The 25,433-nt window shown below is 50.2% G+C and overlaps 4 protein-coding genes across 12 annotated transcripts in view; 3 read left to right on the forward strand and 1 right to left on the reverse strand.

Annotated features, from left to right (window-relative positions):
* Positions 1–707: 707 nt before the first annotated feature.
* On the forward strand, positions 708–6,623 carry METTL17 (methyltransferase like 17). The gene is made up of 14 exons (XM_024761329.1): positions 708–805; positions 957–1,110; positions 1,199–1,333; positions 2,212–2,290; positions 2,525–2,606; positions 2,900–2,973; positions 3,429–3,523; positions 4,122–4,192; positions 4,383–4,490; positions 4,761–4,829; positions 5,525–5,575; positions 5,832–5,924; positions 6,149–6,333; positions 6,409–6,623. The coding sequence occupies exons 1-14, from the start codon at positions 725–727 to the stop codon at positions 6,512–6,514; spliced, it is 1,383 nt and encodes a 460-aa protein (XP_024617097.1). The 5' UTR covers positions 708–724; the 3' UTR covers positions 6,515–6,623.
* Positions 6,624–8,229: 1,606 nt separating this feature from the next.
* On the forward strand, positions 8,230–10,655 carry SLC39A2 (solute carrier family 39 member 2). Its single transcript, XM_024761330.1, has 4 exons — positions 8,230–8,665; positions 8,852–8,982; positions 9,217–9,264; positions 9,714–10,655. The coding sequence occupies exons 1-4, from the start codon at positions 8,557–8,559 to the stop codon at positions 10,344–10,346; spliced, it is 921 nt and encodes a 306-aa protein (XP_024617098.1). The 5' UTR covers positions 8,230–8,556; the 3' UTR covers positions 10,347–10,655.
* A 6,106-nt stretch (positions 10,656–16,761) lies between these two features.
* On the reverse strand, positions 16,762–25,279 carry NDRG2 (NDRG family member 2). Of its 6 annotated transcripts, none has more exons than XM_024761287.1 (17): positions 25,174–25,235; positions 23,760–23,826; positions 22,956–23,036; positions 22,573–22,614; positions 22,076–22,181; positions 21,725–21,845; positions 21,480–21,542; positions 20,458–20,518; positions 20,169–20,255; positions 19,919–19,975; positions 19,640–19,743; positions 19,132–19,176; positions 18,782–18,833; positions 18,494–18,541; positions 18,205–18,240; positions 18,000–18,051; positions 16,762–17,758 (listed from the first exon to the last, which is right to left on the reverse strand). In XM_024761287.1, exons 3-17 carry the CDS (start codon positions 23,028–23,030, stop codon positions 17,592–17,594), a joined length of 1,116 nt encoding a protein of 371 aa, XP_024617055.1. In that variant the 5' UTR covers positions 23,031–23,036; positions 23,760–23,826; positions 25,174–25,235; the 3' UTR covers positions 16,762–17,591. The 6 variants fall into 6 exon arrangements, with proteins under 6 accessions (XP_024617055.1, XP_024617053.1, XP_024617056.1 ...); XM_024761285.1 differs by lacking the exon at positions 25,174–25,235 and adding an exon at positions 24,814–24,883; XM_024761286.1 differs by having other exon boundaries at positions 16,768–17,758; positions 25,206–25,279.
* The window catches only part of TPPP2 (tubulin polymerization promoting protein family member 2), a 6,816-nt gene continuing 6,365 nt past the window's right edge, over positions 24,983–25,433 (forward strand). The window contains exon 1 of one of the 4 annotated variants that reach the window (XM_024761292.1): positions 24,983–25,056. The gene's annotated coding sequence lies outside the window, so the exon portion shown is untranslated. Of the gene's footprint in view, positions 25,105–25,148; positions 25,225–25,276; positions 25,363–25,433 lie in introns of those variants that run through there. The other 3 variants (XM_024761294.1, XM_024761296.1, XM_024761297.1) reach the window with 3 other exon arrangements.

The following is a 25,433-nucleotide window of genomic DNA, read 5'->3' on the forward strand; positions in this document are numbered from 1 at the left end:
CTAACAAGCTCTGTGATCTTGGGCGTAAGAGCCACCTGAACACTCACTTTCACTGGGTGCAAAATGGGGTTAAAGTAACCTACCCCATAGAATTGTGGGGACTAAATGAGGTAGTACCATATAAAAGTGCTTGCCACACTATCTGGAACATAATGTTCTCATGGTGGCTATTTATCTAAGAGTACTGGTTTAATATTAAGAGAATCTAACATGCAAAAAACATTAAATCTAGTATTACCCATTATTCTGTTAAATTCGGACGCCTAAATCTGGCTTTCCTTATTTCACCTTTCCGATATTGCATTCTCTCCGTTTCACACAGGAGGTAAAAATCCCAAGACTTCAGCGTCATCCAGAAGAGAAAAAAAAAAAAAACCACAGGTAGTTGATACAAACACAAACTCTGCGGGTCTCTGACGCGTTTCTAAAGACCGCAGCAAAGGGCCCGCCCCTTCCCCCTCCCGCCCTCTAGATTCCTGGAGGAGGAGACAAATCCCAACACAGAGTCGAGGCCACCTCGCTTCCGGCTCGCTACGTCGGAACTGAGGCGCACGTACGCTCTTCAAGGAGCTTTACATATCGATTGCTTATTGGCTACTAGCAAGCACTCGTTCTCCTCGTTGGCTGATTCTGTCCCTCGCCGACGTTCCGCGGAGGATGTTCGCCGCGGCGAGTGAGAGGGTCACTGCACCTAAATTTCCGCTGCCGGTTCACTTCTGGCTCCATGGCGACCGCTAGAGGACCGGCGTATCTGCTGACATTAGGCAGATGGCGCCGCGGCCTCGGAATAGCTCCCCAGTCCCGAGTGAGTGCTTACTTTCCCTGCTGTCGAAGAGGCTCTGGGTCTCAGAAACGGCTCCGCTCCTAGGAGGACCGCTCTCCGCCGCCCCTCCTTTAGCCAGCGTCCGCAGCCATGCTTTCTGCCCCCCAATCAGCTTTTCTTTCCCGGCCTGCAGGCGCTCGCTGCCCTCGTGCCCGGCGTATCCCAGGTGGATAACAAGTCTGATTTCCTGGGGAAGAGGGCCCATCGCCGGCACCCCGGCATCCTGCAGCTGTCGCGCGTGCGGCTGCCGCAAGTATTGGTTGACGCCGCGCAGTTACTGCTGCTGGGTGAGTAACGGGGGGAAATGGAGGCTCGAGAAGAAGCGGAAAGTGGGCCTGCGTGCAAGTGATTCCACTTTTCATCTTTGGTCCTTAGAGAGCTCGATGCCCAATATGGAGAAGCAGGTGCAAGCACTGACCAATTATCTCTGGAGTCGGCATTTACCTGTAGAGCCAGAGGAGTTGCAAAGACGGGCTGTCCATCTTGAGAAAAAATTTCTGGAAAACGCAGGTAGGGCTTAAGAATAAAGAGTAGGCCAAATTGAAAAAGCAGAGGGAAATGAAAAGCAAGAAATAATTTCGCAGCCTCTTAAACAGATACTGCAATTTCTTATGTGACTTTCTGGCGAGAGCAGTTATTACAATGATGCCTTACTAAGAGAAGACATTATTTCAGAGATTGCTCGTGGGGCTTGAGTAAAAGTCAGTGAGTGCTTCAGTATCCTGTCGAAACTTAGATCTTTGGCTTTGTCCTCCAAGTCCACTGGATTAAGACCATCTAAGTTTTCAAGTAAAATAAAGTTCATGTCCAGTACTAAAACCCACTACAGGGAAAGGAGAATCATTTATCAGGTTATTTTTATGGTTATGAGTTGTCTCTTATTAAGAGACCTGCCTTTTATTCATCTTGTATTCTCCGAACGTCTCATAGGATCTGGTTCATAGTAGGTGCTCGGTAGATGAGATAGTACTGAACAAAACACAATCATGAGACTTTAGGTTTTCAAGCCCCTTTCCTCCCTATAGGAGGATTGGAGACGTCACAATATTAAGTTTTGGGGAGGTGAAGAAATCCACAAAATACTGTGTTTATCCTATCCTTTAAATTTTGTTACACCTCCTTTTAATATAGAACAAACCTGTGGGATAGAGTTGGTTGAGTTGAATAAACTGCTGTTAGAGAAGATATACTATCTGATACACTTTGGTGGTGGTGGTGGTCATTGTTATTCTTACCTGAAACTTTTCTCTAGGTTTGACTTCTTTCTTAAGCTTTGAGGCTTTTCCCAGGTGGGAATTGGGGATGAATGGGCAGGCAGTCTATTCAAATATTGGATCTGAGCCCTGTTCTTCCTAGGTCCTCACTTCCAGTCCTTGTTCTCACCCCAGACTCATGTCAGATGGAAAAACTTTGTGGAGAAGTGCTGCATGCTCTGCGTAGGACTACCTATCATTGGCAAGAGTTGAGGTAAGGGAGACTAGAAGGGCTGCAGAAGAAGGAGACTGGGGGAAGTACAGTTACACAATTTTGTGTTTGAAAAAAGTGACCTGGCTTGTAAGCCTCCCTAGGACTCTTCTGTGTTGGGAAGTGAAAGTGTTGAGCTGGAAGAGCCCTTTCCAAAGATTTCATTTCCTAAAAGTCAGAGGGTAGCTACGGGATAGAGGTTGTTTCCCAGTGGTATGACTCTGGTTTTTCTGGCAGCTACAATGAGGGACTGAGCCTGGTGTATATGGCAGCAAGACTGGATGGTGGCTTTGCAGCAGTCTCCAGGGCATTCCATGAGGTGAAATTCGCTCAATTTCCTACCGTCAGTTCCCTTATTCATAAAGTAGTCTTCTGGGGTAGGATACTTGGGATGTTGCATGTGCATTTTTTTTTTTTTTTTTAGGAGGTTCTCTATCCTCTGAAAGGAATTTTTGACCCAAGAAAGGTTTAGAAGCACTGTTTTAAGAGCTTTCTATTCTATAAAGCATTTACATTGAATCTTAAAAGGCATTCATATCTCATTTTCTCTGTTGTGGTCCCCTAATTCATGTTTACCAAGCGTCTACTGTGGGGTGTTGTATATTTCTTTAGATCCAAGCTCGACTTCCAGAGTTCCAGCCACAAACCTTGATGGACTTTGGCTCAGGTACTGGCTCTGTCACCTGGTGAGTCTCTTTCTCTTTCTCTGTCACTTCTAGTTCTAGAGAGCCATGCTTATACCATGTCAATATCAAGAGACTGGAGAACCAGAGGTAGAATAGGAAAGTTGGGGACTGGAATGTTTCTTCCCTCAGATTAGACAAGGCATGAGAAGGTATATGGATTAGGGCCAGAACATAAAGAAATGTCAAGTGAAAAAAAGATCCATGATTAGAAGGATAAAAAAGGAAAGGAATTTAGGGTGGAGGTTTTACATATCATCAAGATTTTTTTGTGCACAAATAATTTTTGAGTCTGCCTTTTTTTAAGGAGTTGTAAATGAAATAAGAAAATAACACTATTAGTTTTTCCAACTATTTTAACATAGCACTCTGTTTCTCCAGGGGTGGGTTGGGAACAGAGGGGTCTCTCGCAGGGGTGACTGTCATGAGAGCTGGCGATACATTTTTTGCCATTTTAGGGCTGCTCACAGTACTTGGGGCCAGAGCCTACGGGAATATATGTGCGTGGACAGCTCAGCAGCCATGTTGGAATTGGCAGAAAAGCTACTGAAAGGTGAGGACAAAGTATAAGGAAGGGCTTTTCCAGAGTTGAAGGAATTTAAAAAGCAAAGGAGGGCTTCCCTGGTGGCACAGTGGTTGAGCGTCCGCCTGCCAATGCAGGGACACAGGTTCCTGCTCCGATCCGGAAAGATCCCACGTGCCGCGGAACGGCTGGGCCCGTGAGCCGGGGCCGCTGAGCCTGCGCGTCCGGAGCCTGTGCTCCGCAACGGGAGAGGCCACAACAGTGAGCGGCTCGCGTACTGCAAAATAAATAAATAAATAAATAAAAATTAAAAAAGCAAAGGAGTACAAGAGAGGGTCTTTTATTGGGGAGTAGAGGAGAGGGCTAAAAGTTAAAAATGAGTCTGATCTTCCAATGCGATAGTCCAGCAGAAGATGCTGGAGGCCTTTGTTGGACTGTGAATGGGTAGAACGAGAATAACAGGACCAGGTGACCCAATATTCTCCCGGCCCTTTTTTATAGTTGCTTACTCTATTGCATCTCACCCTCAGCTAGCGTTTCTCTTTGTTCTCGGGGCCATGTTTCTTATCGGAATGTCACTTCAGTTTACACCTGTACACTCATAGTTGCCACATCTCTACTTCTACAGGTGGTTCAGGATCTGGGATGCCTTATGTGCCAGGTGTCTTTTTCAGACAGTTTCTACCTGTATCACCCAAGGCAAGTGGCGATGTTTAAAGTATGCTAAATGTGGAGTATGCACATGGAAAACTGTGGCCTTGGCTTTGCAACCTAGCATTAAGTGTTAGAAAATAAAAGAAAGCAGAAGAAATTTAGTGGGATTGACCTTTGTTGTACTCTTAGAAGAGGGAGATGTCAGGTCTGTCATGTTCCTTGTCCTGTGCACCAGGTACAATTTGATGTGGTGGTATCAGCCTTTTCTCTCAGTGAACTGCCCAGCAAGGCCAACCACACTGACGTAGTCCAAACCTTGTGGCGCAAGACAGGTCATTTTCTGGTGAGTAGAAACCCCTTTTTCCCTTCAAGTTTTAAAGCAGCTTCATGGGTTTCATGGCTTTCCTTCTCCCCATTGGAGCTTGTCTTCATTCTTGACCATTTTTCTCTTATATAGATCCCTTTGTCCCTCTTGTAGGGTCCCCATCCACATCTTATATATAATGCCCATTTCTTTAGGATCCCTGTTCCATCTGGGAATGTTCTTACAGAGCTACTGACATTTATGTTTTCATGTAATTTGGGGCTTCTTCTTATCCGCTTTTGTAATCAGATATTGGTGGAGAATGGAACAAAAGCTGGGCACTCCCTTCTCATGGACGCCAGGGACCTGGTCCTTAACGTAAGGTTCTTTCTCCTTTTTTCACCTTACCCTCCATACCCTACCTATTCTCACCAGTTACTGGCACGCCTGTGAAAACTGAAGGGACTCTGTCATACAATGGTGAGGATAATTCTCAAGATAGTAGGCATATGAAGTCATTATGAATATAGGGTAGTGGTTGGCAAACTTGGGCCTGTGGGTCAGATCCAGCCTGCCACCTGTTTTTATATGAGCCGTGTTTGTTTGTATGTCTGTGGCTGTATGTCTGTTGTCTATGGCTGTTTTCACAGTACAAACAGCAGTTGAATAGTTAGGAAAGAAACAGATTTTGCCTACTCTCTGGGCCTTTAAGAAAAAACATGTTTGCCGACTCCTGATCCAGGGCATTTCTGAGCCGAGAACCTTATCTCTTTGGGACAGTATGAGCCAGTGTATAATCATAAATTTAATTGTTTTATTTAGAGTGGGATCTTTTTGAGAGTGGAGGTTGCTGACAAGGGAGAGCACCATACTATGTTCCAAGTTTCTGCCTTTCTCCTGCTGCAAAGAGAAAGTTCTTTGTCTGGAGTATTAAAGAAGCAGCCAGCTTAATTCAAAGAACATAGTTAATAATTACCAGAATTGAATGTTAGAGGAGTCCTTAATTTACTGAGTGCAGAGATTGAGTTATGAGAATAGACCCCTCAGGCCCAACCTAATTTTTTTGATTTCAGGGAAAAGAGAAGTCACCTTTGGACCCTCGACCTGGTTTTGTCTTTGCCCCGGTGAGTATTACTTCTCCCTTTCCCAGCACGCAAAGATCTGAACTCAGCTGTGGCCAGGAAAAGTAAGAGAGTAAAGCTAAGCCACCTCCACTACTTTGTGTCCCTATCCAGTTTCTTTCTTAGTGATTCCTCTGGCTTTCCTACCCTCTGCTCCTGTGCTTCCTTATCCCTAGCCCTTCTTGACTCTCACTCTTAGTTTTTCGGTTTTATGATCTGTTCTTTTGTCTTACGTCATGTCTTTTGTTTGTGTTCACAGTGTCCCCATGAACTTCCCTGTCCCCAGTTGACAGCCTCTAAGCCCCTGGCCTGTAGCTTTTCCCAGGCCTACCATCCCATCCCCTTCAGCTGGGTATGTACTCTGGGAATACTGTGGTAGGGAGAAAGTAGCCTGGGAGGGCACAATGAAAAAGACTCAGAGGTGGGAGGATTTGGAAAATTCAGAGAATAGCTTGGAGATTTTAGGCCCTGAATGTGCATGACTTATAGAATATGAAAAGCGCTGTATGAATGGGGTTCAAAAATTTTTTTTCCCTTGTCTTTTACCTCTAAGCCATCTCTATATCCTTATCTTAGAACAAGAAGCCAAAGGAGGAAAAGTTCTCGATGGTAATCCTTGCCCGAGGGTCTCCGGAGGAGGCTAATCGCTGGCCCCGAATCACTCAGCCTGTTCTTAAACGGCCACGCCATGTGCATTGTCACCTGTGCTGTCCAGATGGGCGTATGCAGCATGCTGTGATCACAGCCCGCAGACATGGCAGGTATAGAGGGTGTGACCAAAATTAGTGGAAGGTAGCAAGAACCTGCAGCCCACATTGACCCTCTGTTTTATATAGGGATTTGTATCGCTGTGCCCGTGTCAGCTCCTGGGGAGATCGTTTACCTGTGATCACGCCATCTGAGCTGCCTCCATCACCTGCTCAAGATCCCCCTGAGAGTTGACAAGGATGTGTAACATGTGTTTTCTTCTATCATGACTGCCAAGGCTGAAGCTACCTGGTATCCAGGATGGGAGTGCTGGTACTTTTACAGCAAAGAGCTAGTTAAAATAGCCTCCATTATAGTAGGCCTTATTCTTTTAGCTCACTCGGCCATCCTTTCACAGATGCTTTTCTTTCTTGTTTAATTGCACTTTGCAAATGATTGCCTTCTAGCTAGAATTGTACTATGCACCTGGTGTTTACTCCTCCAAGGAAACACCCTAAGACTCCCTTCCCTTGTGAGCATTGTTCATTCCAGAAAGAAGGTCACCGTGCGATAATCTCAAGGACCACCAGAACCAATCCGGAGAGGAGAGCACCTAACACGAGCTTTGAAATTTTCCAGAAGTGAAGAATGCAAGCTTGCATCTACCTGATCCTTATCTATGGCCCTATTATGCGATAATCTCAAGGACCACCAGAACCAGTCCGGAGAGGAGAGCACCTAACACGAGCTTTGAAATTTTCCAGAAGTGAAGAATGCAAGCTTGCATCTACCTGATCCTTATCTATGGCCCTATTTTCCACTTCCAAACTATAAGACCCCTTGCTGTTCTCTCTTAAGGGAGGATACAGTCTTTAGGGCATTAGCCTGCTGTGGCCTCCTTTGCCTGGCAAAGCAATAAAAGCTACTCTTTTATACTTCACCGAAAACTCTGTGTCTCTGTGTCTCTGTTCAGCACTGGTGAACAGAGGCTGAGTTTCAGCAACAGTACCCCTATATAGCTGTGTTTGCTTAGGTTTTAATAATAATTAAAAGTTTTCAAAGAATGGAAGTGGATCTTGTGATTCTTAAAAGGTGTAGAAGTCTGTTGTCATGGCCTATCCTATAATGAAGAGAATCCTCAGATTTTCAATGGTTCCCACACAAATCTCCAGCTCACCCTGTCCTGGAAGAATCCTGCTGCTTCCACCAGATTCCAGGACTTCCCACGGAGTCCTGGAGATAATCTGGAGTAGTGGGGGAAGCCATCCCCAGCTCCCTGAGAACTGGCTCAACAGGTCTCAGGGTTCTTAGGCAGGCCACCTGAATAGGGGAATCAGCAGCTGCTTGGCTTCTGTTTTTTTCTCCCTCCTTTTCTTTCAACTTCTCAGCTCCCTCAGAGTTCACTTCATAAATTTCTCTCAAGAGTTGATTCCCCTCAGGGCTGAATCTATCTCCACCCTCATATATCCAGGCAGGAGCCTTCAGTTTTCCCTTAGGCCTTGCTGTTTCAGAGCTAGAGCAGCTTTCTTTGTCCTAAAACTCTCAGTCCCTCTCCTATAATTTATATCAGGAAACAGGCATAGTCAAAAGTTATAACCGTATTGATGTTGTAATACTAGAAATCTTCCTTCTAGACATTTCCATGCCTGGAGCTATTTTTCTGGGGTTACAGGAGAGGGGAGTCCCCCTCCTCTGCTAGTTCCCACAGAGTGCTGGCAGCTCCACTTCCCAGGCCCTTCTCACCCCAAGTGGCCCCAAATCCCCTCTGAAAGGGTGCAGTTCAGGTATCAGCATAGCAAGCTATAAGACTTGAGGTGGGGTAGAGAGGGTATGGACGGCTTAGATCAAATGTCCTGAGTGAGGCAGGACCAGATTGTCCCCAACACAAAACAGCCGGGGAGAGCTACCAGAGACTCCCTTTTTGGATTAGAACAGCCCCAGATGAGAACTAAGACTCCACAGCCCTTCGGTTAGTCAGAGCATTCAAAAGGAGGAGAAGACACAGCACCAGGCTGTGCCTGGCAGGGAGTCCAGAGTTTCTGATTTCTAAATTCAGGAAGGCGTCAGCCAGGGGAGGGGCCTCCATGTAGGGGAAGGGCGGGAAGCTGGGGCTGGGCAAGTTTTCTATGCAAGGCTGCGCAAGAAGAGGCCACACAGACCAGAAAGAAGACCCAATAGCCTTCTGAAACTGAGAAGAGTGGAGGCTCCAGCTTTGACCACCTGAGACACCACTCCTGCTGCGAAGATTGTCACTCCCTTTGTTATCCTGAGGCCTCTACTTACCCTGTACCATAAGGATGGAGCCACTACTAGGAGTAAAAGTTGGCTGCCTGTTTTCCCTGCTGGTTCTCACTCTGGTCTGTGGCCTTTTCCCCATCTGCTTCAAATGGTTCCAGACTGCCACAGGTACAGCCCGACCATGTCTTTGTCCCCATAACCTAAGTCTGACTCAGCCTTGTCACCCTATCCTGATCTTGCTCTGATTCTCTCATCATCCCCAAGCTTGGGACATGGGGTGCTGCCTGTGGCTCTTTAGTCATTGTTGTCTGTCTCCTCTTTGCCAGCTGGACTGTAACTCCTGCTGTTTATTAGGTCGTCACCGCCGGGTCCTCAGCCTCCTGAGCTGCACTTCTGCTGGCATTTTCCTGGGAGCGGGGTTCATGCACATGACTGCTGAAGCCTTGGAGGGAATTGAATCAGAGATCCAGAAGTTGGTGATACAGGTGAGCAGCAGAGTTGCTGAGCTGCAGGGCTGTGAGGCCAGAATGCTGAACAGAACCAGGGAAAGTAATGAAGCCAAGGACACAGGAGGAACAACAGGGAAGATGACAGCTCTTGCGCGGAATGATGGAAACAGGTCAGATTGGCCTTTAAGGAAAGTGATGGAGCCGAAGGCACAGGACAGGAAGCTGAGCTGCTCTTTCCCTTGTCTAATTTGTGCTTTTTTTTCTCCCTAGAACAGCACAAACAGTGAGGGGAATTCTGATGACGCTGATTCAGCTTTTGTAAGTGTCTCCCACCAGCCCCTACCTGGAGAGTAAGGAGAACCAGAGATGCCTTTAATGCCCAGACCTTTTTGAGAGGATTTATGTGTGGAATTCCAGGAATTCCTTCTGCTCCTCAGCTGCGGCATTATGGGAGAAAAGAGGAGCCGCCCAATCCTTTTGGGCTTATGAAACCCCAGAAAGAACTCTTGTTTAGCCTTCCATTCTTTCTCTGGACCCTTTGACGTGCTTCATATCATTTCCCCATATTTTTAAACCTATTGATATTATTTCCCTTAGTCCCTCTGGTATTCTTGTTGTCGAATGTCCGTGTCTACTCTTGGCTTCATTTCCCTTTTTTTCGTTCTATTACCACACTTCCCATTCTCTTCAGTCTCCCAATCCCATGTCCATCCAATGCAATTTCTTCCCTTCCTTTCCCATCTCACAACCCCTCTTTCTGTTCCTAGATGGAGTATCCCTATGGAGAGCTCATCATCTCCCTGGGCTTCTTCTTTGTCTTCCTTTTGGAGTCACTGGCATTGCAGTGCTGTCCTGGGGCTGCTGGAAGATCAAAAGTGCAGGAGCAAGAATGGGGTATGGCTAATGTCCTTGAACCCCATAGCCACGGACCTCTACCCTCACCATCACGAGGTCCCCTGCGAGCCCTCGTCCTCTTGCTTTCACTCTCCTTTCACTCCGTGTTTGAAGGTCTAGCTGTGGGACTGCAGCCAACGATCGCAGCTACCGTGCAGCTCTGTCTTGCCATCCTGGCTCACAAGGGGCTCGTAGTGTTTGGTGTAGGACTGCGGCTGGTGCAGGTAGGCACTGGATCACGTTGGGCCATGCTCTCCATACTGTCGTTAGCTCTCATGTCCCCCCTGGGCCTAGCCCTAGGGCTGGCTGTGCCTCAGGGAGTCTCTGAAGGGGGGCAAGGCTTGGCCCAGGCTGTGTTAGAAGGCATGGCAGCTGGCACCTTCCTGTATGTCACCTTCCTGGAAATTCTGCCCCGGGAGCTTGCAGGTCCTGAAGCCCCTCTGGCCAAGTGGGGCTGTGTAGCTGCCGGTTTTGCTTTCATGGCCTTTATTGCCTTGTGGGCCTGAGAGATTCCTGACTTTTCTGATGGATCTAAGATGACCTCCCTACCCCCAAGAGATGCCTCCCAAATGACCTTAGCCCTCTGACATTTCTTCACTGAGACAAAGTGATATTCACTAGGCATCATTCCGTAACCTGGACCCCAGCTTTTCGCTGTGCGAGATGCCATTTCTCATGCAGGACTGAGAAAAGGATGTTTCAGTTGAGTGCCTATAAATTGGAGGACTGATATAAAGACCGTCACTCCAGATTTGACTCTTGACCCGTTTATCCTACTGTGTGTAATAAAATGTGCATTTTATCCTTCCCCTTCAGCCATGCTATACTTCATTTCTCCGGGTTGCCTAGGAGGTACCTGGTACAGGAGGTGGTGGAGTGGAGAGCGGGAAGGGTGAGTGTGGGATGCAGTCTTCTTTTCTGGAATTGGGCCCCCAGCCATTCTGTCAGTTGCAGGCCATGCCTCTCGAGACATGGGAGCGTTGCTGAAATTCCAACGACTTACTACCACCTTATGTACAGGTGTTGAGAAACTGAGCCAGAGTTCCCAGCATTTAGAGAGAAGAGGTTAAAAAACAGAAACCACAGGGATCTAGATTTTTTTCCTATGCTAACCACACCCACCCCACTCCCAGTCTCCCACAAAGTGTCCAACAGACTCTTGAGATAAGGCTAAATGGAGCCTATTTCCATCTGGTTCCTACGTTTCACGCTGAGCCCTGTGTGGCTTCAGGGCCACTCTTGCTCTTCTTTGCGTCTCTGTCTCCCTCCAGCTGCCTTGTGCTGAGGGATTAAGAAGCAGTGTGTTTGGAGAGGGAGAAAGGCAGCAGAGAAATGCCTGGGTTGATCACTTGGCTCTGCCACGACTTAGCGCTTTTCCTTCTGCATGCCTGACCTGCCGCTAGAGCTCCAGCCCCTCCCTGCTGGACAGTTTGCCTTTCAGTTGAGTAACTCCTACAATGTGTTGCTTCTCTTAAAAGCTGCTAAGGACATATACATTATGTGCAACTGAGGAGGAGCAGGGTGGCTGTTGCCCAGCCCCTGACCCACGAGATGGAGGAATATATCAGACTTAGTGGAGAAATTGGGAAAGAGAAGCTGTGCCCTGTGGGTTCAACAGCTTACCACTTTGCCCCTTCTTATATTTTCGGTGTGGAAGCCCAAGTGGCCTTAACATGGACAAGGTCTCCTGAGTTTCATTCTTGTCTCAGTCTGTCCTCTGTCCATCCCATTCCCCTCGCCATAAATTAAGATACACAAACCTCCTCAGCAGCCCAGCGTACACACACAGGGATCAGTGAGAAGGCAAGCTTCAGGCAAAGCTAAATAAAAATGTCTGACATGGGAAATAATTTCCCGGAAGCACCATCCTATTCCGTTTTCCCTTCAGTATTAAATGCTCTCACATGGAATGCACTCACAGGTAGTAATAATAGAATTTCTACATTGAGCACCTGGCACTGCGCTATTGCTTTCCCATACATTATCTCCCCTTCCCAACCCTGCCAGGTAGATCTTTTCCCTGTTAAGTCTAGGGAAGTGCATTTAGAAAAGTGAAATGACTTGATAGCTAGCTGGGGTTCAAACCCGTGTTTCTGTGACTCTAAGAAAAGCTCAAGATGTAGATTCTCTTCTTCCTTACCTTTCCCTCCCCATCTTCTTCGTTAGGGTCTCATAAGAAAGCAAAGAACACATTGGATAAGTGAGGCAAGTTTAATAAAGGGAGTATATAGAAAGGTGTGGGCAGGGTTTAGACAGAGCAACAAGGGATGGTGTAATTCCCTGGAGCTGAATAATAATGCTGTTACCTAGGCTGAACAGAGGGAGCAGTTACCAGAAACTAGAGGGCCATCCAGTAAGAGGTGTGGCCTTGGTGCAGGGATGCAAGCAACCTGCAGGGACTTGACCAGGAGGAAGCCAGAGGAATACCCTCACTCTCCTTCTACTCTCTGACCTACTGCCAACATCTCCTGTTGGCCATACCCAAACCAAGAATGAAAGAAGCCAAACCAAAGAAGCCAAGGACGAAAATGTCTGTTGGTGCACTGCAGACAGGTTAGCCTTATGAGGTACAGATCCTAAAGAAGTCTGGGGAGGCAAACAGAAGATGTCCCACACACCATCGATTCTCTGCTGCTTTCAACTCCAGTGATCTTGCCCAGACTTTGGAAGGAGAAATTGGAAGGGACATGATTATATGGAAGTTAGAGAGCTATTTCTGGTACAGAGGATTTGTATGACTATAGAGAGGAGGCTTGAGGAGAAGCACATTAGATTCCGAGGCTCGGGCTTCCCTGGTGGCGCAGTGAATGGGTCATGCATTTTTTTGCCCCCTCCCATCCCAGGGGCCTGTAGATTCCCCTGTAGCCTCTGCTTTCAGCCATCCTTCCAATGACCATTTCCTTTTCCTTTCCCGAGATCCTTACCAACCAGGACTGGAACCATCTTTAGTTTGAACCATATTGTATCGAGAGCTAGAATAGAGCTAGGGAATGCTGCAGAGAGAGAACATCAGGATCAGAAAAAGGAACAATCTTGATCATTTTCAAAAGCTCTGAATCTCCAGCAAGGAGCCAGAGAGGGCTCTAAGGGAGCGGAAGATGAACGTGATTTCTGAATGAGCTGGAAATGAGGAAGAATGGAATAAGAACAGGCATGAGAACCATAGGACAGGAGGGACAGCTGAGTCAGCTAGGACATGGTGACTAGAAGCCAGATTCAGGAGTGAACCTTGATTGTCTCAGCCTTGAGAGATAGGTTGTAACTGAAGAAAATTAGAATCATGAGAGTTGAAAGATAAAAATAGGAGCGAAGATATACAGGTTAGGAAAGCAGATAAGAGGGGAAGCTAGTTGGAATAGTCACAAGAGAGTTTATGTGAATCAGTTTTCAAGTCTTCTCAACTCCTGTGTCCCTTCCCCACCCCTCGTTCTGCTCCCCATCTATTTTTTTTATATTTAAACAGAAAAAAAAACAAAAGAATGAGACCTCCAATTGCCCTCCCGCTTTGAGCCAGCTTTCCATTTCTGCACCAATAAATGATTTTCTGAAGCAACCGCCTGGAGCTTTCCACCTTTCCTTTGCTTACAAGTTGAGGATTGGGTTTGGATATTGCAGTTGTAAGATAAGAATTTGTGAAGAAAGGGAGACGGGGAACAGCATCAAAGGGAAACCAGAGTTTCGTGAATACCCCAGAGCCAGGCGGGAGGCCAGTTAGAGGACACAACGTCAACAAGATACAGCCAGGAACAAAAACCAAAGAGCTCCAGACTGATTCTTAGGGGACAATTCATGCCACTTCACCCTCCCCCGAACGACAGCTTTCCAGTGTCTTGTCTCCCTCACCAGAGGAAGCGGTCCCTGGCTCTGGGTGACAGGGTACAAGAAACAGCTGCCAGATTTGGAGCGGGCTGGCGTGTGTGAGGGTGCCGATCGGCCACATGCCCTCACGTTCCCCCCGCTGACCTGAGGAAGCACCATGGTTCCTAGCAAAGGTGAAGCCAAAGGGGAGCAGACAGGGGTAATACCCACCCCCAGTCTGTGGGGGTGCTTAAGGACTAAATCTAAAGACGCCAGTTGTCAATGCTTTCCTTTTTATTTCAGTTTTTTTTTTTTTTTTTTTTTGCGGTACGCAGGCCTCTCACTGTTGTGGCCTCTCCCGTTGCGGAGCACAGGCTCCAGACACGTAGGCTCCGCGGCATATGGGATCTTCCCGGACCAGGGCACGAACCCGTGTCCCCTGCATCGGCAGGCAGACTCTCAACCACTGCGCCACCAGGGAAGCCCCTTATTTCAGTTTTATTCTGAGTTACTGTCTTTAGACTCACTGAATGTCAGAAACAGAAAGCATCCTACTTTTACTGTATATTTATCCAACTGGCCGAAAATTCTGATGTTGGTGAGGAGAAAGTGTGCAAACGACTACATTGTTCTGGGCATGGTTTGCCCTGACCACACCCCTGGCCTCTGGTCAGAATAGACTCTCACTTTCCAGTTAGTGCTAAAATCTCTCTAGGTCATGTCTCCCACTTTGGCTTTTCCCTATTAGAGGAGTACTCTTTAAAGCTTAACATCTATCCCTCCTGCTGTAGTTTCACTGCTTTGTGTGTTCCTTTAGAGAATCACCCTTTAATATCTCTTTATGAGTTCCAGAATTTTCAAGCTGACAACCCAAAGCTCTCATGACCGTGTTCTTCTAGTTTTAATCTCCTTCCCATAGCACCGTTGCTTAGCTATCTTGGGCTTCTGTTCCTAAAGTCAGGGAAACATTCCTTGAAAATGAGAGGAAGGGAGAAACAGAGTCCTAAGCCTGAAGCCGAGACGAAAGGGCGGTAGTTTGCGGTTCAACATCTGTGAAGTCGCCCCACCTCTCCTCTGAGCCTCTGAGCTCCGATCTTGAGAATGGGCAGGAGCCACAGACCACTGCTGACCATGGTATCAGGCCCTCCCGCCATAGCTACTGCTAGAGTCACAAAGAACAGTGGGGGACTCAGGAAGGGACCTGGGAGCTGGGGAAAGTTAGGAAGAACCATGCCAGCCACAGGGGGGCACTGAATCCCCATGGGCTAGCCTGGAGTGTGCAGGACCAACAAAGTAGAGAGGTCAGTCAAGGACAGCAAAGCCCTTCTCCCTTGCTCCCAGCAGACAGCATCTCTCCCTCTACCTAACTCTTGGGTTTCTTATAGATGCAGAGGCATCTGTAGGAGAGAGACACACACAGCCACCACCCATTTCACACACATCCTCCATGACAGATACACACACACACACGCTCTCTCCTATGTACACACAACTGTAATTTACTCCCTCTTCCGAAGATTACCCTGCTAACAGTGTTATCTTTTTAGGCGAAGGTACTGAGAGGACCCGCCTTCCCTTCCATAACGAGCAACAGCAGCTATTGCCGGTCAAGGCTGTGAGTTCTTTGCCTTTTCCTCATGTTGCTCTAGGAGCTGTTTGGTCCACTGAGTGCAATGATGCTGTTTCTTTTCTTTAGTGTGGCGTTTAAGCACTGCTTGCTGTCTGCCCTGTGTGTGGTTAGCCAACACCCTCACCATCAATAACTAGCTCTATAACTTGTATAACTCTGCTGGTCACCTAATACTGCCCCCTTCTGCTCCTGGCCTACTGTATTTAAAATAGACTCGGTCCTGGGAGAGAGAGCGAGGAAAAGCTCAAGGTTCAAGAACGTATTCTATGCTCCACTTTTATGCCAGTGTGTTGGCACCAGACACCAAGCTGCATTAGTCCTCAGCTCAGTTCCACTGAGGAAACTGCCTGTGGGGTTTCTATAAGGCAGTCTGGCAAATGACCTTGTAATAGTCTACCCACAATCCTCTTGCCAATAATGCTATATGGTTCCGTCTCATTTTTACTTATTATTTTTTTAAGTTTATCTTCATTTTTATTTATTTTTGGCTGTGTTGGGTGTTCGTTGCTGTGCGCAGGCTTTCTCTAGTTGCCGTGAGCAGGGGCTACTCTTCGTTGTGGTGCGCAGGCTTCTCATTGCGGTGGCTTCTCTTGTTGCGGAGCACGGGCTCTAGGCACGTGAGCTTCAGTAGTTGTGGCACGTGGACTCAGTAGTCGTGGTTCACGGGCTCTAGAGCGCAGTCTCAGTAGTTGTGGCACACAGGCTTAGTTGCTCCACAGCACGTGGGATCTTCCCAGACCAAGGCTCGAACCCGTGTCCCCTGCATTGGCAGGCGGATTCTTAGCCACTGCACCACAAGGGAAGCCCTCATTTTTACTTCTTGTGCCCCAAGAGCCCAAGAATCAGCCTGCATCAGCCACAAAATATCTGAAGTTGTCTTGATGATTGTTCATACTTGAAAAGCTTCTCAGAAAATCACAAACATAGTCTAATTAACTCCCTGATTCAAAGGAGAGATTTCTGAGAGGAAGTCTTTTTTTTTTGCTGTGACTCTCCTGAAGGAGTCTTCCTATTGGGATCAACTGTGAGCAACCCAACGCCTCTAGCAACTGCATGAGGCCTGGTCTACTGATTGTATCGAACCATCTAAAATGGAATCTGGTGACCCTAGGGAGGATCCTGCCGGAAAATGAGTCACAAGATGTCCTTGAACACTTCAGTCAGCTTTCTATGCTTCCTTCTTTAAGATCACGATGTTGGTGACGTCCCTGAAATCCTGTGGCATTTCTCAATGGTCCATTCCACAGATATGAAGTATCCTAAGATCCGAGTAGCTCCTCCCACCCCAAACTTGAAAATACTATCAATATTGAGGACAATACCATTCTATTGGAATAGGGACCAGTAACTATGAGGTCACATTTTGTGGTGTGTCTATGCTATATAAGCCCTCTCCCATGGTTTTTGTCACTTTGAGAAGAGAATGTGAGAGCTGGGCAGGGAGAGAGCAGGAAAGGGGCATGAGGCAGGCATACTCAGACAAAGAAGAATAATGGAACTCGGATTCCTCTACAGTTTATTGTTACAGCAGAAGTTGTGGGAGACAGGAGGGCGCCCCACACACATAATGCACTGTGGTCAGAAACCCAAGGCAGCCCTTCCCACCGTGATGCCAAGCCCCAAGCAGCCCTGCCCAGCTTGGCTCCCTCCCTGCCTCCCACTCTAGACACACACTGTCTAGACAGCTACCAAAGTTAGAGCAGCCAATGGCCCCAGCCCCCTTCCTATTGCCCAGCTCCAATCCTTCTGTCACACTTGTTCACTGCCCACCACTTCCCATTCCAGCTTCCATTTCCACACTGAATGTTTCTGTCACATCCTGAGGACCACGAACCCATAAGCAGTTCTCCCGACACACATTCATTTAGGCCCATGCCCTTCAGCAGTCTGAAGGGTTCATGAGAAGCCATATCAGCTTTGGTGAGTGGTGCCCCAGCCCCGAGCCCCCGACTCTTGCAATATGGCATAAGGAGGCAGAGTCTGGAGGAGGCGCCATGGACAACTACAACAACCTCTTATCCCTTAGCTGCAGACACCCAGAGTGGGGAGAGGGGATACGTGCCTTCTTTGCCTTAACACCATGATGGAGGGGGGTCATTTAGGGGTCTGGGTCCCTAAGAGATATTAGGACATCTCTCCCAGGAGCTGAGGGGAATCACAGGTTAGAGGTCAAGGTTAGGGTAGCAATCAAAGATCAAGTTCCTCTCCGCACACGATCTGCCCCGCTTCCCTTGCTCACTCTGGCCCAGTGCCCTACGCACCTCCCAGGTTAGTGCTGGGGGAGATGAGGGCTGGGTCCTACACCCAGGGCAACAAGGGTCATTCAACAGGAGACCTCCATGGTGTGCCCTGGGGGCCCTGAAGGGAGAGGCCCAGACTCGCTGCTCTGGGACAGGGTGCGAGAGCGGGATCGGTTGCCATCCAGGGATGCGGCACTGGTCAGGGAGGCTGTGCGAGACCGGGACAGGCGAGTCATGCATGACGAGGCCACTGTGGAGACAGGAGGAGAAGCAGGCAGTCAGAGAGCAGAGGGGAAGAGAGGCTGGGAACTCGAGTGGGGTGCGTGGCTGGAGATGAGAGTTAAGATGGGGCCAGGGGGTCAATGAGCTTGATTTTGCAGATGGTTGTAAATCCAGGAATAAGCCTAAATGGGTTGCTCTCCCCAGCGCCCCTCCCTCCTCCTGTGCCAACACCCCTTGTCCTCATGACAGCCTCTGACCCACATACTCACTATAGCCCATGCCTTGCAGGAAGTACTTGAAGGCCTCGGTCAGCTTGCCTGGCTGTAAAAGTAAAACGAGGAGAAGGAGACAGCGAGGGGAGGTTAGAAGCTGAGCTAGAGCTCACGGCCGTGGCACGTTAGAGTTGGGGTGCGTGGCAAAGGCTATAGTTCAGGGCCACTAATATCCCACCCCACAGATGGCAGGGGTACTCACCTGAGTCAGCTGGGGCTGACCTCCGGAGTCAGCCATCTGTTCAGGAGACAGCCATCCAGAAAAAGTGATACACACACAAATAAAAAGCCATGCCGAGAGGTAGAAGAGGGTCTCTCTTCCCCAGATTCCCCACTCCAGGCCTTTAGGGTGTTTTTTATTTTTTTTTTACTCCACCCACCCACTTGCTCCCATGTAGGACCCTGGAAGCCTAGCAGCTGAATGTAGAGAGGATCTATGGCTCTGGACAGGGGGCCAGGAGTCAGGCTGGGCGTGGAGTACGGTTACTGACCTTGAGGAAAGAAGTCTGGGTGGGGTCCAGTTTTGAGTTACATTCCACCTGGAGTAAGGAAGAGGCCGAATGAATGAGGCCACACTCCCTGTGGCCCCTCTCAAACAAGGAACCCAGGGACCCAGACCCAGTTTCTTTCTTATCAGCCCCCTACCCATCTCCTTCTTACCAGGAATCAAACTCTTATGCCCCAAAGTTGCTCTCCCTGTCCCAAACAGAGCTTGCCTCTTGGCAAGACAGCCCTCTGGCTGCCACCCTCCCTCACCCACCCCAAGATTCCCTACTGACCACTGCATCTTCATGGGGTGCTTGGTCTCCTACCACCAGCATCACAGGGCACCTAGAGGCATAGTGTCAAGGAGTCGGCGGTGAGCCCCTGGCACTCCCTCCCCTGTCTTCTCCCAGAAGAGCAGCTGGAAGATGTTGGCTCCAAAGAGGAAACAGCCTTTTGAACCTCACTGACCCCACTAACAGGGTTCAAAGTGGTAAGACCTAGAGGGTCGTGATTTGCTAAATAGGATGGAGCTGGGGGGCAGGTGACAAGAAAATTCCCTGGCAAAAGACTCTCCTTCTAAAGGATGGAAGCACCTAGGGAAGATTCAGGGAGAGAGGCAAAGCTTTATCCCTTTAAGTCTTACTTGAGGGTGATATCGCTTCCACGCTCAAAGTTCAGGTCTCGGCGACTAAAGAGGGTGCAAAGGAAGAGTAGGAATTTTAGGCAAGTAGTGCTATCCATCCAGACAGAAGCCAGGTCCCCCGTGAGGAAGTTATCTTCCTCCCCAAAATTAGAGTCAAATATTGGTGATTACAGGAGGGAACTGAAGGAGAAGGTGGCAGACAGGCCTCAAGCATGAGCCCTATGGTCATTTGTGCCCAAGGTCCCTGGTCAGAGGGCAGTGAAGGGGATGAAGGGCACAAAGACACGAGATCATCTAACTTCTGCGAATCCAAAAATCTAAGGAAGTAACAGGAGCAAGGAGGCCGGCTCCTCATAATTCTCCCCCTTGGGTCTGTCCTGCAGCTGCCCCAGCTCCCCACCGAATCCTGCCCGCCTTGCACGGCCTACTTCCCAGCCTCCCCTCCCCTTCTCTGTGCCTCCCATGACCCCCGTTACTGCTTCTACATTTCTCTTACATGCCCACTCACTTGTTGTAGCTGTTCCAGTACAGTTCAATGTTCTCCAGGTTGGGGGCATGTGTAATGATATTTCTATACTTCTGTATCAACTCAGAATTTCCAGACAGCTCTTCCTGAAGGAAAGAAGAGGGAGAATAATTAGGGCTGGCAAGGGAAGTCAACAGTTACTGGATGCGAAGAGGCAAGCCCTCTTCCCTCCCCAGATCCTATCCCAAGTAAGGAAGTCACCCCAAGCATTCCAGTCCCTGCTGGTCCCCTCTACTTCTTCCAACTTCCACAACCACTTACCTGGCTGAAAAGATGTCCAAGGATCATCTCCGGAATGGAAGAGGTGAGGCCTGTTAGCTACGTGGAAAGGGCAGGTAAGAAAGCTCAGGACATTAGGTGGAGAAGAGACCTAGGCAAAGTGACATGGCTTCTTTCCTGCTCCATCCTCCCTCCTTGAAGCTCACAGGCCAATCAGTTATGTTGTTAGAGCCTGAATGGACCCATACGGGGGAAGCCCGCCCTAGATCTCAGCGCACAGGCCCCTCCAAACCTTGTGGGCTGCCCAGTCCATCCAGCCCTTGGCATTGGGATCGATGTTGATGAGGACAAGACCCTCGACAGTATCCGGGTGGGTAAGCTGAGGGGCAGTAGAAGGAACGGAAATCAGAGGCATACATGGCCTTACCCCTCCCCGGTCAGCTCCATCCACCCCAGGCTGCACGGGGCCTGTCTCCCCACCCTCTTACGCACGTCCTCCCCCTAAGCACACACTAGTAAAACAATAGTCTGCCTGGGCCTTGGACCTGCCTTTCCCTCGTCTGGGGTTTTTTATTTCTTACAGCATATCGCGACAGGACGTAGGCCCCAGCTCCAACACCGACTCCAATTATTGTGGAGAAACTGTGAAAGGGAAATGTAGGTCTAATGGGTCCTGGTGTCCAAAACTTTGACTCTCCAAACTCCTCACCCTCCTTCCCAAGGCCACGGGCACAAAGGACAGAAAGGGACCTTCCTTTGGGGGATGCTGAAAAAGAAGGTGCCAAGGAGCTAAAAATGGACACTGGTGGTCAGCGTCAGTCCCTGAAGTCTTCCCTCAGCTCCCTCTGGGAGAGTGAGTGTCTTGAAAAGAAACACCTGTTCGCCAACCAACCAGACACTGTTTCCTATGTAGCTGTTTGTCCATCCTCAACTTTCAGGAGCTAGTTCAACTTGTTCTGTTTTAGTTCCTGGTTCCTCTAGAGGAACTGGGAAGAAGGGAACTTGAAGCAAGATGTTAAATAAAAGGTACAACTTTAGTGAACAACAGGAAGAATGGGGAGAAAGAGAACCAAAGGGTGAACCAGAGCTGCCCAGGGCCCTGGTGCCCAGGAAAAGCCAAGCCAAGGACAGAGCCCAGCACCATCGGCACTAAATGTGCATCAAGGAGGCCTTGCCTGGTTTCTTTCTTTTCCTTCCCCCACTCCCCTCACACACAGGGTGCCGAGGGCACCAGGTGTGTGTCTGGAGGAGGCAGAGGGGGTGGGAGGGAAAGACAGGTCTGTCTGGTTCCTCGGGGATTGTGTCACCCCCTCCTCTTTCTTCTCTAGCTTCCAGATCAGAGAAGCCCCTCCTCAGCCTGAGGCAGGGCCAGGCACACAGCTTCCTTTTCTTCTCCTCTATCCCTTAGGGCTACTCTGCTGACTCAAGTCAGTTTTCCACACCCACCCACTTCCTCTCAACAATCAGCTTGGAGCGTGGAGAAGGGAGGATACTTCTAGTCCACACAGAACTCGCCCAGGAGCCATGGTGGGCACAGGAGCTCTAAGGGCCACCTTGTGCTGGAAAGAGAACTCTGGCTTGGAGGGGTCCCCAGGCCTCTCACTTTAAGTACTGCAGGATGCAAGGGATCATGTCCGCAAGCTGGTCCAGAGATGGGTACTGATATCTGGGGAAGACAGGAATGTTGAGGAAAATAGCAACCTGCCCTTACGGCCCCCACCTCAAGTATCCTACTCTTCCTCTCCCAGAATTGCCACTCGCCCTCCCTTCCTTCTTCCCCGGTCCAATCTTCTCCATGCCTGCCATGTGCCTCACAGTCTGATGAGGAGGGAAGGAGCTAATTCTCACCCCAAAGGGAACACGGGAGCCCCCTCTTCCATTCCAGGGGCATCCACGTGAACCCGCACGAAGTTCTGAATGATTTCCTGCATATCCACAAATTGAAACAGCGGCTGGAAGCAGGATTTATCTAAAGAGAATCCCCATCGCCCCAACAGTAGAATTAGACAGGGAAAATGTCCCCAAGTCAGAACCCACCCTCTTTCTTTCATGCCACAGTCAGGCTAGGAGAGAACTTTTCCTTGACGTGCCACATGGCTCCCTTCCCATACTGACCCTTCCCCTCACACTGACCAGGGTTTTACCCTTCCCCGCAGCCTCTTCCCAGAAAGCAATGGGAGGGGAAGTGAAGGTCCTTACAGTTGAGTCCCACATCGTGGTAGGTGAGTATCGCTGGGCGTTTGGGTTTGGGGGTGCCATAGACAGTAAAAGTGATGGAGCCATAAGGTGTCTCCACAGAGTGAGTCTGCAGGAAAATAGGTCACACCATCAGGTAGGAGTTAGGCTAAGAGGAAAAGAGGCAGGGGAGGAACCTCCACAAAAGTCAGGGAGTTGAGCGGAGGGGGGAAAAGAGAGGAGACGGGAACCAAAAAATAGAAACAGGATCGGCAAGAATTCAGTTTAGGTAAAAATGACACTGGAAGATGATTTTGAGGGTGAAAAAGAATAATGAAAGATCGCAGAGCAACAGGGAACTCTGAGAAGGGAGGAGAAGGAACGAAAGGGAGAGATGGGGACAGGAAAGGACTGGAATAGAAGGAGAGGAAGCAGAGAGGTGAGAAAGCCAGGTAGCGGCCCTTTCCTTCCTGGGGAGAGGACAGCCCCTCCTCCCACCTGCGGCTGCCCCAAGCTGTTACCTGTCCCTGGTCCAGGAGGATTCGGGCAGCTAACTCAGCCTCCTGGAGAAAGACACACACGGACAGATACACACAGAAACACACAGCCACGCAGAGTCAGATGGAGAGACAGATACAGATAAAGAAAGGTAGGTAAAGAGAACAACAGAGACCAAAGACAGAAAGAGATTGACAAAAAGAGACACGCAGAGGATGAAGGTTAGCGTAGTTACAGGACAGAAGCCTGGACTCTCAATTGTGGTGTATGGGGAGAGAAACGCGGGTAGACGTGGAGAAAGCAGGGGTGTGGTTAGACGGAGATCATGAATTTGGGAAGGTAAGGAGTGAGGGGGACGCCTGAAGGTCTGGAATTCGGGCCTGGGAGTCAGAGGGTCTCTGATAACCTTGGCCACCTCAGGTGTCTGCCCCGGCAACAGTGGCTTCTCCTCTGTGATCTGCACCTCCTGCAGCTCCGCCATGGTGGCCTGGCAGGGTGAGGAAACACGGAGACTGGGGAGGCTGGCTCCATACCCCCGCACCTCCTCGAACAGCTGGCTTCCTCTCTCAGCCCTGGACAATAGGGCGCAGAGGGCCCCAGGAGTTGAGGACTACTCCGGGACACAGAGAGAGCCTTTCCTGCCCCCAACTCCAGATCCAGGCAGCTGGGGAGGAGGGCTTGTGCAGGAGGGCTCAGGACACCACTTCCTTTTAGCCTGGCCATCCCCAACACCCCTCAACACCCACACCTCCGGACCCCTCTTCCCTGTCCTGGATGGAAATACCAGAGTGGGGCAGCAGTGCAGCTCGGGTGTCCCAGGCTATATTTAGGGGCCACCCCACACTCCTAGTTAGGTAGGGGGTGAAACTCGTGGCTCAGTGACTGGGTACTCTAAAGATACTAAGGATGGGTAATAAGAGTTCACCATGGACTGTGACCTTCAACTAAAGCCCCAAAGTCAGCAGCGCAAAGGGAAAGGGGCTAAAAATGACCTGAGTAACATGACCAAGAGGGGGAGGGGGAAACAAGAAAAGAAGGACAAGGGACATCTGTGTCCAACTGACTCAGTGCCTCCCTTCCTCTCAAGACTCTTCTTCCTGACTGTGAATAAATTAGCATATATTCAATCTTTGGGACCAGGGCGAGGAGCAGAGCACCTGTGCAGACCAGCACAGTAAAGGGCCAGCAGCCTGGGGGTGGGGTCACTTACTGGGCTCCTATTGGCTGTATGCAGTGGGGTTAAGGGTCAGGGTTCTCACTCCTCCTGGCTCTGGGGTCTGAGAAAACAAGGCAATGAGGTGAATGACATGGGAGACAGACCCTGGGTCTTTTAGGGACAGAAAGCCTAAGCGAAGACCTGGACTACCTGGGTCACCAACCCTTGCCAGGTCACTAACCCTCCCCAATTTGTACCCCCAAGTCCAGTGAACAAGTCTTCCCTAGGCTTCAACTAGAATCAGTACAGGCTGGAGGGGTCTTCGAGGCAACACAGAGAGCAGGTATCAGTCCAGGCGGGGAGCGGGGGGGCTGGGAGAGGAGAGAAGGAAGTGCTGATGTGGAGGAAAGAGCATGGCTTGTGTCAGAACCTCTGGATTCTAGTCCGAGGTTCTGCTGCTACCAGTGTGACCTTGGCTCAGCCTGTCACTACTCTTGCCCTCAATTTCTCATTTGCAAACTACAAGTGGGGACTAGGGGATCCCCAAGATTTTTGACAGCTCTCGAGTGAGATGGGGTAGCAGAGCACGGCTGTTTCTCTCCACTATTTAAAAAAAAAATTTTTTTAAGCCTCGTGCCTTCGCTTCTCTCCTCCACCCAGTCTCGGTGTGGGTCCGCGAGTGGAGAAGGGGTGAGGCAGCGGGGAGTGAGGGGCGGTCCTACAATCTCTTCCCAGCCTGCCCCGACGACCTGCAAAGACCGAGCGCCGGCTGGGAAGGGATGAGTAGGACAGAAGGGACTGACTGGGCCCAGCCCCCGGGACCTGTCCCTATGAGTCCCTCCGCTGCGCGTCCGCGTGGGGACTGACACGCTCGCGCGGCTGGCGCGGAGCGCCCTGGGCCCCGGACACAACCTTGCGCACGCCCCAAACACGCCCTGCAGCCCGCGGAGCCTCCGCCTTTGTGCGCGGCGGCCCAGCGGCCCTCCCGGCGGGCCCCTTCCCGCGAGCCGTCATCTCCGAGGGATCGGGATCAAACCGCACCCCGCCCGCCACCGGCCCCTTCGGCGCCAGCCAGGCCCCGCGGCCCCTCGCCCGCCCTTCCCCCTACCTGCTGCCGCCGCGGCCACTTCCACCTTCACTTGCCTTTGACTCCCCGGCCCGCCCCGGCTCGGGCTCCCCACTGCCCCGCCCCCGGCCCGCCCTCGCCCGCCCACGGGCCGCGGGATCCCAGCAGATCCGCCCCAGACCCCTTGTAAACACGCCCCCCTTCCCCCCGCCCCAGGCTGCCTGCCGCTCTGGGAGGGCCTGTGCTGGGGGCCCGAAGGGAGCTCTAAGGAAAGCAAACTGCTGGGTACGTCCAGGCTCCGGTCCCGGCTACCCGCAACGGGGCGGCTGTGGGGTACGCAGGGATCCCTTAATCCCGCGGGGGATCCCCACGCCCGCCCGCAGCACTGCGCCCGCCCGTGACCTGGCTCTGCCTGTCGCACTCAGGCTCCTTACTTCGCCCCCAGACTCCGAGGTGGGGACGGGTAAAAGGGAGGCGAATCCAGGGCGCTGGCATCCCACGAATTTGACTCCACCCGCCCGGAAACAGAGTACTAGGTTAAGGGAGGATCGCTGCTGAGGAGGCGGGGGTCTCGCCCGCTGGGAGGGGAAGGTGTGCCTGCGCGGATTGGGCGGTGGGGGCTGGAGGTGGGAGGGGCGAGGGCGCAGGAGTTCCAGCTCGGG

Source organism: Neophocaena asiaeorientalis, unplaced genomic scaffold (genome assembly GCF_003031525.2).
Source record: "Neophocaena asiaeorientalis asiaeorientalis breed wild unplaced genomic scaffold, Neophocaena_asiaeorientalis_V1.1 scaffold95, whole genome shotgun sequence".
Taxonomy (NCBI): Eukaryota; Metazoa; Chordata; class Mammalia; order Artiodactyla; family Phocoenidae; genus Neophocaena; species Neophocaena asiaeorientalis.

What these genes read in the sequence shown, in the direction of transcription:
- METTL17 (XM_024761329.1), top strand. Translation starts at nt 725, where the DNA reads ATGGCGACCGCTAGAGGACCGGCGTATCTGCTGACATTAGGCAGATGG. An exon ending in AAAATTTCTGGAAAACGCAG is followed by an intron (nt 1,334 to 2,211) that starts GTAGGGCTTAAG and finishes TTCTCACCCCAG; the next exon opens with ACTCATGTCAGATGGAAAAA. An exon ending in TCTCCAGGGCATTCCATGAG is followed by an intron (nt 2,607 to 2,899) that starts GTGAAATTCGCT and finishes ATATTTCTTTAG; the next exon opens with ATCCAAGCTCGACTTCCAGA.
- SLC39A2 (XM_024761330.1), top strand. Translation starts at nt 8,557, where the DNA reads ATGGAGCCACTACTAGGAGTAAAAGTTGGCTGCCTGTTTTCCCTGCTG. An exon ending in ATGGTTCCAGACTGCCACAG is followed by an intron (nt 8,666 to 8,851) that starts GTACAGCCCGAC and finishes GCTGTTTATTAG; the next exon opens with GTCGTCACCGCCGGGTCCTC. An exon ending in ATGACGCTGATTCAGCTTTT is followed by an intron (nt 9,265 to 9,713) that starts GTAAGTGTCTCC and finishes TTCTGTTCCTAG; the next exon opens with ATGGAGTATCCCTATGGAGA.
- NDRG2 (XM_024761287.1), bottom strand. Translation starts at nt 23,030, where the DNA reads ATGGCGGAGCTGCAGGAGGTGCAGATCACAGAGGAGAAGCCACTGTTG. An exon ending in TGCATCCTGCAGTACTTAAA is followed by an intron (nt 20,519 to 21,479) that starts GTGAGAGGCCTG and finishes TCCCTTTCACAG; the next exon opens with TTTCTCCACAATAATTGGAG. An exon ending in TTGGACATCTTTTCAGCCAG is followed by an intron (nt 19,744 to 19,918) that starts GTAAGTGGTTGT and finishes TCTTTCCTTCAG; the next exon opens with GAAGAGCTGTCTGGAAATTC.